The following is an 11820-nucleotide window of genomic DNA, read 5'->3' as shown; positions in this document are numbered from 1 at the left end:
GGCCTTCCCAGCTTTGTCACTCACCTCCCTCCCCGACCCGTCCACATTGTTACATAAAAAGAGGAGCTTGAATGGGGATTAAACCACAAGCAGTTTTAATGGTCTGGTTTTCTCCCTCCCATTCCCCCACTGTTAGTATTATTACTACAAGAATAAAGGATTCCTGAGAGCCTGTCCCCTCCTCTCCCTGGGACTCCCTTGACAGGACTCACCCCCACCAACCCCCCCTCCCCCCTGGATTTCTGGGGAAAAAAAAAAAAGTGAAAGGCACTGCAGGGGTCGGGGCTGGAGTGCCAGTGAGTCTGAAGGGCATGCTGGGACCGCCATCCGTGCCCACAGAGGTGAGGAGTGTGTCCCTGACCACCCCAGTATCAGGCCTTCCCATCCTCCCACCCCCACCCCCACCCCCGGTCCCACATGGGGGGGGCTGCAGCAAGAAAATAATTAGTGTTGGGCTCAGAAAGAAGGAATGGAGGACCCACTCTACTAGGACCCAATGGGGGGACCGCAAGTAACTACCATCCTCAAAAGCTGGTTGTCCTTGGGGGTTAGCGGAAGAGGAGCTGAACAGAACGTGAATTATAATGGAACTCCCCAGCCCAGCGACCAGGCAGCAGCAGTGACCCAGGGCTCCCGAGGCAGAGGGCGGGGGCTCAGTCCAGGCCTGGGCCCTAGTTGTCCCCACTGCCCCCTTGCCGAGCCCTGATGAACGCCATGCCATGTGTGCGGAAATGGGTCTTGAGGTTGAGAGGGCTGTCGCAGCTCTTGCCACAGACCTTACAGGTCAGCGGGCCTCCTGAAGCAGGCAAGGGTGACTCTCCACCATCTGGGTCGGACCTGGAAGGAGGGGGGGCCTCTTCCTCCCCATCCCCCAGGCCTAGGGCACTGGCACTCCCCACACCCCGTTTCTTCTTGTGGCTGATGAAACGATGACGGCTTAGGGAGCCAGGTGAGGCAAAGCACAAGCCACAGTCGAGGCACTGCTGGGCGCCACCGTCCACCCTCAAGCCCACCACGAGGCTCTGTTCTGCCGAGCCGCCGCTCCGGTAGCGCAGGGGGCCGTGGCCGCCCGACCCGGGTGCGCCCCTGGGGGACTTGGCTGGCGGTGTCGTGCTGTCGGGCTCCTCACTGCAAGAGTCTGAGGACTGGCGGCGCTTGCGTCCTGGCCCCTGGAGAAGAGGAAAGGAACTGGGTGTCCGGGGCCTCCCACGGCCCTGGCACCCCCACCCAGCACCCTGAGGCTGCGTCCACGTCCGCGCGGCAGTGTGGGCCTCCGCCTACCTGGGCTCTGGCACCAGGGCCCCGAGCCAGGGCGCTCCCCCGGCCAGGGGACTGGGCCCCGAGCGGCAAGCCGTGCCGGACCTGGACGTGTTTCTCCAGGATCAGGCGGCTGCTGAAGGTGCGCTTTCCCTCTGTGCAATACCTAAAGGGGAGAGCGGGCGGGTGGGCGCCGGGGCACAGCCCAAAGACCAAGGCTCGCGGCTTGAGCAGAGGGAGGCCTCAACCGTCAGTCCACTCAGACCTAAGAGGCAGGTGGGAAGGTTGTTTTGGGGAACCAGGGTTGGGGGCACCCTGCGAGACAGAGAGGAGGACAGGGGCACAGGGGTGAAGGTTACCTGCAAGGGTAAACTCGCTTGATACCCTCGTGGTTGACCCTGACGTGGCGCCTCAGGCTGGGGGCCGAGCAGAAGGACCGCTCACACAGGCGGCAGGGAAACTTTTTCACTGACTAGGAGAGCAGGGGGGGGAATCTCAGAGCCAGGCTCCCATCTGGGACCCCATCCCCACTGCCACACAGGTCAACCCCAGTGCAGCCCCTCTGGCTCCCAGGGGGCACCCCCTCACCTTGCCATGCTCCTTCTTCATGTGACCCACATACTCGTCACGCTCAGGAAACCAGGAGTGACAGAGGCCACAGGTCCAGCCGCCAGGGCCCCCGCCCCCGCCCTTGATGCCTTTGCTCCCCAGTTCTCGCCGGGGCCGTTTGGTTGGGCGAGGGGGCTCGGGAGAGCTGGGCGGCTCCTCCTCTTCTGAGGTTGAAGACGATTCCTCAGTAGGGGCAGCGGTTCCTGCCCGAGACACAGCCAGCTCCTCGGGCTCTGTCTTGGGGGTCAGAAGGGCACCCCCAGCTCCTTTCCCAGCGGTCTCCTCCCCCGGGCGCCCAGACTGATGGGTGTTCTGTGAGAGGGAGACAAGGCATGTGGCTGTTGGGGGAGCGGGAGGAGGGCCTGGCTTTGCCCAACTCCTGGCCTCTCCCTTGCTCCCATTTCCAGAGGGGTGTGTGATCTTAACCCCAGACTGATAGAGCTGAGCACCCCACCTCTGTCTCTTGACTCCTGTACCTTGAGATGTTCCAGCATGGTCCTTTTTTGGGCAAAAAGCAGAGGACAAGATGGGCACTTAAAGACGCTGACACGCTGGGGCAGCAAGTGCTGGTCAAAGTGTGAGGAGAGGAGGGGTTTGTGAGTGAAGACCGTGTCACACATGGCACACTTGTAGATCATCCTGTGTGGAAGGAGAGGACAGTGCTGACATCCTGCCCCATCAAGGCCCAATCCCACCCCACCTCCCATCTCACCCCTATGCTCCCTCCCCAGGTCTCACTTGGCCTGCTGCGTGTGGAAGCTGGGATGCTGGGTGTAGAGGTGGGCGTGGGCGCTGGGTGCAGACTTGAAGGCCATGGGGCAGATGGGGCACTTGTGGAAAACCTCGCAGTGTGACGTTTGGATGTGGGACTTGATGGAGTTCACACCCCCAAACACCACTGCACAGCTGGGGCACCTTGGGGAGAAAGTCGGAGGCATGGTGGTGAGTGGGGGGCGTCCCTGCAGCCACCCCCAACCCCACACTCATTCTCGGGGACCGGGTGGCCTGAGAAGTTAATCGGCAGTGGAACATGAGCAAGTGGAGGAAGGAAGGAGCCACAGGACGCGGTCCCAGAGGGGAGGCCTCCGGAGGTAGAGCTGGTGCTCCAGAGGTGGCCCTGCTCGCCAGCTCCATGGGGCCCGCCCGCTCCGTGGGGCCCGCCCACTCCATGGGGAGTGACGGAAAGGCAGGGAGCTCAGGCTGCACTCGCCAACACAGCATGGCTGCGTGATTCAGCAGGAGAGACGGGCTCGCCTTCTAAAAGGCTGGTCCCAGGAGCCACGAGACCATCAAGTACAGGAGGAAAAGTGTCAACATATGGGGAGGAGGTGTGGGAGGCACCTGTATCCTACGCGGCGAGAGAAATGTAGGCAGGCCTCCCGGAGATGGGTCTGAAAATTGGCTTGCAGAAAGTTGCCCCCACACTCAGGACAGACGTGGGGAGGCCGGTTCTTATGCATGCGCTGGTGGGCGCTGAAGCTGCAGCGGTTGGGAAGCATCATGGGGCAGGTTGGGCACACCTGTCAAGGGGGTCAAAACAAGGTGAGTCTGTGAGGAGGACCCTGTCCCCCATTCCTTCTAACCAAGCCCCCACACCTTCCCAGACCCTGTCCCCATGGCACCTGGCTGTCCCCTTCCCAGGGAGGGGCTGTGAAAGGCAACTCACATTGCTGGTGGCCCCAGGGGCAGGGGGCCCGAGCTGCTGGAAGTGGGCAGCCATGCCAGCCTTGTCACGGCACTGCTCCCTGCACTCCAGGCAGCGGAAGCACGTGTAGGTAGAGGTGGCAGGGGTGGCGGGTGGCTCCGTGGAGAGCGGCAGCACAGGGGCCTCGGCGGCAACTGCAGTAACGGCGGATGTGGTGACGGCCCCTTCACCCTTGCCCAAGGCGGGCAAGGCTGGAGGTCCGAGGGCAGGTGGGACAGCCAGCAGGGGCGTGATGTCCGGCTGCCCCACCATCTGGTCCAGGGCCACCGGCCTCATGACCAGGTGTGAGCACTGCATGACGAGCCCCTTGTCCTTGTGCTCGCGGGCATGCAGAAGCAGGCTGCACTTGTTGAAGAAGACCAGGCGGCGGGCGCAGTGATTGCAGGTGACCTCAATGCGCATGCTCCGGCGGTCATAGTGTCTCGCCAGGCTCTTCTCCAGTGAGAAGGCATCCCCACACTCGAGGCAGCGGTAGCCTGTGGGTGGCAGGGCCAGCCCGGCCTCAGCCGGCGGACTCAGGTTCGGCCGGTAGGCAGGCAGCAGGTTCTTGCTGTTGAGGATCTTGTTGAAGGCCTCCACCAGGCTGGACTGCGTCCGTGAGATCACCGTGCCACCTGCTGCCCCCGGCCCAGTGGCCGGCTTAGAAGGCTGCACCATTACCACCGAGGCGCCATTCACCTTCTGCCCCCCTGTCCCCAGCCCTGTCCTCCCCTCAGCCTTGGGCAGGGCTTGGGGCACCAGACCCAGCACATTCTTAGGCATCATCTTAGGGCTGGTGGCAGTGCCCCCAGGCAGAACCACCGCTTTGCGGGCCACGCTGGCAGCCATCAGCATGGCAGTACTTGCATTCTGAATGGTGGCCACAGGCAGCACAGTGCCCTTGAGCCTCGTGCCATCACCCAGTTGGACACTCACCACCTTCGGACCCTCGGGGGCTGGGGTTGCTGGGGACAACTTCAGGAGGTTAGCCTCCGCCAGGAAGCCCCCCTCAGCCAAGGGGGTAGGGGGATCAGGGTCTGAGGGGACCCGGGTTACGGTCCTTGTGATATTTCCGCAGGATGTTTTAATGGTCTTGATCCGCACCTTGAGAGGCCGAGAGGAGCTGGAGGCAGGGGAGTCATTGCTGTCCTCATCCGCAGCCTCAGCTCCACTGGAGGGACTCTGGGGACTTCCCGGGGAAGACTTGTCTACTGGTCCCTCATCCTCCTCTTCCTTCAGGGGCTGACAGCTGGGCTCTTTAGGGGAGGCAAGAGGGCTTTGGTGCCCCGGAGACTTCTTGAAGAAGGACACCCCTGCCACCTGGGAAGGGGAGGCACTGGCAGGGACTCCCGTGGCCTCAGGGCTAGCGCCTGAGCCTGGCTGGGCGAGGCTCTGGGGATGAAGAGGGCTGCAGCTTTCCTGCTTCAAGGCCCCCAGCAGTGGGGGAGAAGAAGGGGGCAGCAAGGCTGGGCCATTCTCCCGGGTCAGCTCAAAGGGAGAGGGGAAAGCAGGTGGGGTCAGGGCCCCTTCCCGAGGTGGGGAGGGCGCAGAGGGAGGAAGGGGATCAGGGTGCTCCCCTGGCTCAGGCCCAAAATGAGCAAACAGATCCAGCGGAGCTTTGCCTTCCAGGGATTTTTCTTTCCAGGTACCCCCACTAGGAGGAGCTGGAGAGCGTGGGGTTCCTGGAAGGGATGGCTCAGGGCCCCCAAAACCATTCTGCATCAGACGAGATCCCAGAGGGCCTTCCTTCGTCACTCCCCCCGCCCGGGCCCCTTCCCCTCCTGAACTCCCAGCCAGGGACTCTGACTGCTCAGGACACACGGTGTTCTTGACGATGACGCTGACTGCTGAGACGTCTGGCGGTGGCAGGCTATGGTCAGAGGCCTGGGTGGGCCCCCCAGGGCCATCCCCGGCAGGAGCTGCTGTTGCTTCTCCAGATTCACCTCCTACACTGGGTTCAGGCTTCCCAGAGCCTCCTGGCCCCTCATTTTCTTCTGGCCCAGAATGGATGGCTTCATTTGCATCAATGTCAGGGATGTCAAAGGCAGCAAGGAGGTCATCAAAATCAGGGGTCTTCATGTCCCCCATGGCAATTGGTCCCAGACCTGGGGAGAACAGGGTTAAAAGTGAGAAACAGAGATGTCTGAAAGCAGGAACTCTGGACCTCCTCCCTCAGGATCTCTACATACATTCCCTCTCAGAAGCCCATGCACACTAACAGGTACACCTCCATCACAGTGCAAATCCTAGAGAGCTGGTGGAGGCACCTGTTTTGTCAAACCCTAAAACTGGAAAGGAAGGTAGCATGCACATTCCAGAGAAAGACCCATAGAAGATCCAGAGAAAGCAAAGGAAAAGAGACTTCTCAGAAACACAGCTAAGAGATAACAGAGTAGAGACGGAGGGAGCTCTGTGAGCGTCCTGGTTGAAACCACCACAACCCCTCCTGTGCCCAGCACAGAATCAATCAACTAATCAATACGACTATTAAGGAGGCGAATGTACACGATGCTCTAGGTTTAAAAGCTCATTCACGGCAGCATGGGATCCATTGATACTCTTAGTGGATCTTCTGGGGGTCCACAAAGATCTGAAAGGCCATATGCACAAAAAGGGCAGCAACTTAAGCCAAGATGCAAGGATTGATTCCAGTTCCAGCCTTATCAACAGCCTGCTGTATAAGCAAGTTACTCAACTGCCTTACTCTTGCTGTCTGAAACAGCGGGCAAGTAACTGGTTTATCATAGGGTTGTTCTGAGCATGATATGAATCCTAAACCTGAGAGTCAGAACCCACAGAATAATTGATTATTACAGCCAGGACAAGGACATGCCAGGCCGAGAAGGCGCTGGGAGAGAATAAGCACTGGAAATCTAGGGCTGGGGTCAGAGATGAGAGTCAGGGGTCAGGGAAGGTCAAGTCTGGGCCACCTGGGGTCACTACTAGCACTTGGAGATCTAGCTGGGTTAACAGGGAGAAGTGGGTTCAGGGAAGTTGCCCAAGAGACCAAAATGGAAAGAATAAGACACAGGAACAGAAAGAGACAAAGACAAGCAGCAACGGAAAACCGTGACGGCAGCCTGGTCACAAGGGCCCCAGCCTAGGCCTCAGCTGTCACAAACACCTGCTGCTCCCTCACCTACCTTCCCAGGAGTGCCTGGCCTTCCCCTAGCCAGCCCCGCCCCTGCCTCCCCATCTTGCTCTCTCAGGACTAGAACTCCAGGGTATGAGCTTATCCAGCACAGCTGCCACAATGGGAAAAGTCAGGCTCCTCACCCCTCTCATTTTTCCTCTGAGCTCCTCACCTCAGGTTATCCCCAACTCACACTCCTCACCCTAACCCTTTTCCCTTGGCAACAGTGGCCCAGGAAGGTTCATCCAACCCCCACCTGTCCCAGTACAAGAAAAAAAAAATCCCAAGAGACTAAAGCAGTACTAAACCAACAAGGTCGGTTGAGAGCCTGTGGGGGACCCAGGCCTGTTCCCTCTCTCCCCACAGTGTTTCTGTATCTAGAAAGAAGCAACTGAAGAAGTCTCTTTCCTTCCACATTCCCTGCCCAGGATGCAAGCCATTTCCCAGGCCAATTCTCTCACCTCCTTCCAGCCTTTAGACTGTAACTGGAGAGAGTCCCAGCAGGTGGCAGCTGGCATTGCTGGGACCAAGGTGGGGGTGGAGGGAGAGGGTACCAACTAGAGAAAGAAAGGGGAGTCCTCCCTTCATCTCCCTCTACTTAATTCTGCAGGCTCTGGGTTTAAACAAAGCCCTCCACCCTTGCGTCTGCCCTGCTGGATGGCTGCAGCTCTCCCCTGCCCCGGCGCCCTTCCCACCCTCAGAGGCCAGAGCCACCTTCTGCTTCCGCGCTCAAAAAAGTGGGCTGGTGGAGCACAGATCAATGGAGGCTATGAGAATACACCTACGAACTTGCCTCCCCCAAGGAACTCCCTCTTTGACGTCCAAGTGACTTAGAGGTCATCGGATAGTCAGGAACAGGCAGTAGATCAAGCAGCGGAGCTCAAGGCCGTAGAGGCTTCCCCCGCCCCACAGTCCAGGCCTTTCTGCGGCTGCTGCGCCCTGTCTCTTGGGCTCCAGCCCCCCTCCTTCCCTCCGTTCTTCCCCAAAAGCCAAAGGAAGGGGTTGAACAGGAAGAGGGTGAACTGGCTTGGGTCGGGTGGGGGCCCGGCGTCCCCTTCCCTGGCCCGGGGCCTGCTGCGCAGAGGAGGGAGAGGGGCCGGAGGCCGGGGGCGATTAGGCTGCCGCCAAGCTGGGCAACGGGCTGAATTAAGTCTCTGCCATCTGCCGAGGACCTGCGCGGGGAGCAGGTCTAGGGTTGCGGGGAGGGGGCGGAGTGTACATGGGAGAAGTCAGAGGGGAAACTGAGGCGCGCCGCCCTTCTCTAGTTCTCACCCGCGTGCGAAGGGAAGGACGGGCCTCCGCCAGGCCAGGCCCTTAGGGAGCTGCCGCGCCGCACCTCCCGGCCCAGGACTATACGGGAGTAGGGGAGGCGTGGAAAGAGAGTGGGGAGGGGACAGTCTCTGCCTGACTCGCAGCTCTCCAGCCGGGGTCCGTCCCAACTCCGACCTCCCTCCCTCCCTGCGCAGCGCAGCCTCCTGCCCCCGCGGACTCCCGAGGCTCTCTCGAGACTGGAGAGGAATCGGAAGGCGCGTCGCGGCCCGGGGCTCGAGCCTGAGTCCCGTCCGGGCCCGGACGCTGACCCGCGCCCAGGCGGGGTGCAGGCTCCGCTCCGGCCTGGCCCAGTTCCCCCGCCCCCACCCCCGGACACGGACACCATTTTAGGTCGCGACATCCCGCAGCTTCCAGTCCCCGGGCCGCGCTTCGGACGCCTCTTGGGCCAGGGGCGCCAGGAGTTGGGGACCCCGACCCTCCCTCCACGTTTACCCTGCTAGGGGCTGTGCTTTCAACAGGCTGGGAGTTTCGCCTACCGGCCCCAAGGAACGGGGGCGGCGTCGGGCCACAGTAGAAGCCATCCCGGGGGGCGGCGCGCGGGGGGGGGGGTAGTTGACCAAGTGGGGGAGGGGCGGGGGTATTTACCCGCCCCCCCAGGGGGCGGGGCCAAAGGCGGGTATTTACCCCAGACACGCTTTCTTGTTCCGCTCCCAGTGCGGGCCGAGACCCGGCGGTCTCCCCACGGCTCCGGCCGCTACCGCCGCCGCCGCCGCCGCCCTCTCCACGACCGCCGCTACTTCCTGCTTCTCTCCGGTTCAGCCTCCCCCTCCCTCAGCTCCCTTCGCGTTCCCGGTCTGGGCTGCCCGCTTTCGCACTCGCCATTGGTCAATGCCGCCGTCGTTCAGTACTGCGCCCCGCCCAGCTCCACACTGGGTTGGCCTAAAGGGCTGCCGCTCTGAACCAGCTCCGTCCAGCCTTCCCGGCATCATTGGGCAAGAAGCTTGGTCCTTCTGGAGATGCTTCTCCTCATTGGTTGCGCCGGGGCCCACCTGCCCCGATCTGTGCGTCTCAAAAATGATTGCCCTCCGTGACTGTCGCTTAGAAAGAAACCAATCTGATTCCCTGCTTTCCTACTGGAGGCGGCGACTAACCCAGGTGCGTCTCCGCCCCTTCACTCCCTATTGGCTACGATCCAAGAAGCCTACAGTTCACTTATGCAAATTTCAGAACCACTTTTTATTTGTTGGGCACTTTGAGGAGAACCTCTTTGGGCCTGAGTGGAACCCGGATGTGTGGGTTCATTTGCACTGTTTTCTCAAGCAACACCCCAATGTCAGTTTTTCCGTGAAGAAATCATAAAGTGGGACGTCACCGAAAGCATCACGTCATCTGGTTGACCATTTCCTCGCGGTTTTCCCACTATCTAAACCGTCATATAATCTACTTGGATGGGATCCTCGCAAGGGCTAGCTCTGGGGCGATGGCGTCAACCACTTCCCCTCCCTCTGCAGGACGGCTCGTAGCGAGGGCGGGATTCGTAGTGTGGAAGGAACGGGCACCTGAAGCCTGGGTCGGGCTTGCAGACCGGAAGTAAGGGAGAGGTGACGTTAGGGTGCTGGCGTGGCCAGGTCCATTTCAAAAGGGATCTTAAAGCGGCACCGTAGTAGGCTTCCTAAGCACGGAGATAGGGGATGGAGAAACCCTCCCCACCTCCGTTACCCATTTAAAGAGCTCTCGTCTTCCCCGCCCCCAGCAGGGGTAGAGGGTGGAGTCGTGGCCGGTTTTCCCGCGCTTTGTGGCCCCGCCCCCTGAAGGCGGAGGAAGAGGAGGGATACTCCGAAAGTGATACTCTCTAATCAGCCTGGCGGGTTACAGTCCTTGGTGGTGGCGGGGAGGGGGTGGTTGTTTCCAAAGAGTCAGACACGACTTCGCGACTAAACAACAGCAAGTCAGCAAGCGCTCGCTGAACTCGTTTGCAAGTCCAGTATACCACCTCATGCATACCCCAGCCAGCCGGCAAGCCTACCTATTCCGCCTTGCACACAGCCGCTGGAAACCTTATTAAGATGTTTCTGTTGTGCTTTCCAAGACTCCCGAACCCAGGACACTATGGCGCTCCCTGAGAGAGTGGGTAATAGCGATTGTATTGAAGTGTGAGTCAGAACCTTCGGGTGGGAGTATAGGGCCACCATTTGTCAAGTGGTTCCATCGGACAAGTTGCTCAACCTCCTCAACCAAATTTTCTCATGGATAAAATTGGGATTTTAATGCCCACCTGACATGGTTTCTGTGATGATTTTAACGGTTTAGAATGTCAAAGTGCTTTGTAAAGCCATGGCAAATGGGATTAGGAACCCCCTCTCCAGCTCTGACTTTCTCAACGTTGCCTGCAGTTGTTCCAACTCACAGCTCCTCGTCCACTTCTGAACAAACTAACTAGAATCGCATACTGAATGTAAGGGAATGTATGGGAATGCCCACCGGCATTGCATTGTCCTCTCCTCTGAGTCTTCCCGTTCTGCTCTGCCTGGTCGCTCAGTCCTGTCCGACTCTGCAAACCCCATGGACTGTAGCCTGCCAGCTCCTCTGTCCAAGGGATTCACCAGGCAAAAATACTGGAGTGGGTTGCCATGCCCACCTCCAGTGGATCTTCCCAATCCAGGGACTGAACCCAGGTCTCCTGCATTGCAGGCAGATTCTTTACTTGAGCCACCAGGAAAGCTCATGGAACCATAATTATGACTCATATACTGGTACTATTTTTGTTGTTCAGTCACTAAGCCAGGTCCCACTCCTTGTGACCACATGGACTGCAGCACACCAGGCTTTTCCGTCCTTCACTATCTCCGGGAGTTTACTCAAACTCATGTGCATTGAGTTGATGATGCCATCCAATCATCTCAGCCTCTGTCGTCCCCTTCTCTTCCTGCCTTCAATCTTTCCCAGCATCAGGGACTTTTCCAATGAATCAGTTCTTCACATTAGGTAGCCAAAGGATTGCAGCTTCAGCTTTAGCACCAGTCCTTCCAATTAATATTCAGGACTGATTTCCTTTAGGATAGACTGGTTGGATCTCCATGCAGTCCAAGGGAGTCTCAAGAGTCTTCTCCAACACCACAGATCAAAAGCATCAACTCTTTGGCACTCAGCTTTCTTTATGGTCCAACTCTCACATCTATACATGACTACTGAAAAAACCATAGCTTTGACTAGACAAACCTTTGTCAGCAAAGTAATGTCTCAGCTTTTTAATATGTCTAGGTTTGTCATAGCTTTTCTTCAAAGGAGCAAGTGTCTTTTAATTTCATGGCTACATCACCATCTGTAGTGATTTTGGAGCCCAAGAAAATGAAGTCTCGCACTGTTTCCATTGTTTCCCCACCTATTTGCCATGAAGTGATGGACTGGATGCCATGATCTTCGTTTCTTGAATGTTGAGTTTTAAGCCAGCTTTTCAATCTCCTCTTTCACTTTCATCAAGAGGCTCTTTAGTTCTTTGCTTTCTGCCATAAGGGTGGTGTCATCTGTATATCTGAGGTTACTGATATTTCTATCAGTAGTCTTGATTTCAGCTTGTGCTTCATCCAGCCCGGCATTTCTCATGGTGTACTCTACATAGAAGTTAAATAAGGAGAGTGACAATATACAGCCCTGATATACTCCTTTCCTGATTTGGAACCAGTCAGTTGTTCCATGTCCATTTCTAACTGTTGCTTCTTGACCTGCATACAGATTTCTCAGGAAACAGGTAAAGTGGTCTGGTATTCCCATCTCTTTAAGAACTTTCCACAGTTTGCTGTGAATCACACAATCAAAGGCTTTGGTATAGTCAATAAAGCAGAAGTAAGTGTTTTCTGGTGGATAC

At 58.2% G+C, this 11820-nt stretch overlaps 1 protein-coding gene across 3 annotated transcripts; it reads right to left on the bottom strand.

The window, feature by feature from the left end:
• On the bottom strand, positions 73-8816 carry ZNF687 (zinc finger protein 687). 3 transcript variants are annotated; one of them, XM_018046070.1, is made up of 9 exons: positions 8640-8807; positions 3533-5655; positions 3208-3386; positions 2605-2781; positions 2343-2505; positions 1846-2178; positions 1617-1729; positions 1282-1423; positions 73-1169 (listed from the first exon to the last, which is right to left on the bottom strand). In XM_018046070.1, exons 2-9 carry the CDS (start codon positions 5636-5638, stop codon positions 672-674), a joined length of 3711 nt encoding a protein of 1236 aa, XP_017901559.1. In that variant the 5' UTR covers positions 5639-5655; positions 8640-8807; the 3' UTR covers positions 73-671. The 3 variants fall into 3 exon arrangements, with proteins under 3 accessions (XP_017901559.1, XP_017901560.1, XP_017901561.1); XM_018046071.1 differs by lacking the exon at positions 8640-8807 and adding an exon at positions 8448-8529; XM_018046072.1 differs by lacking the exons at positions 73-1169; positions 1282-1423 and adding an exon at positions 1430-1522 and having other exon boundaries at positions 8640-8816.

Source organism: Capra hircus, chromosome 3 (genome assembly GCF_001704415.2).
Source record: "Capra hircus breed San Clemente chromosome 3, ASM170441v1, whole genome shotgun sequence".
Lineage (NCBI taxonomy): Eukaryota > Metazoa > Chordata > Mammalia > Artiodactyla > Bovidae > Capra > Capra hircus.
This window is presented reverse-complemented; position numbering and strand designations above follow the sequence as displayed.

Coding starts and splice junctions, on each gene's coding strand:
- ZNF687 (XM_018046070.1), bottom strand. CDS start 5,638: ATGGGGGACATGAAGACCCCTGATTTTGATGACCTCCTTGCTGCCTTT. Junction 2,179..2,342: donor CCATGCTGGAACATCTCAAG/GTACAGGAGTCA, acceptor TCCCTCTCACAG/AACACCCATCAGTCTGGGCG. Junction 1,424..1,616: donor AAGCGAGTTTACCCTTGCAG/GTAACCTTCACC, acceptor TCTCCCCTTTAG/GTATTGCACAGAGGGAAAGC.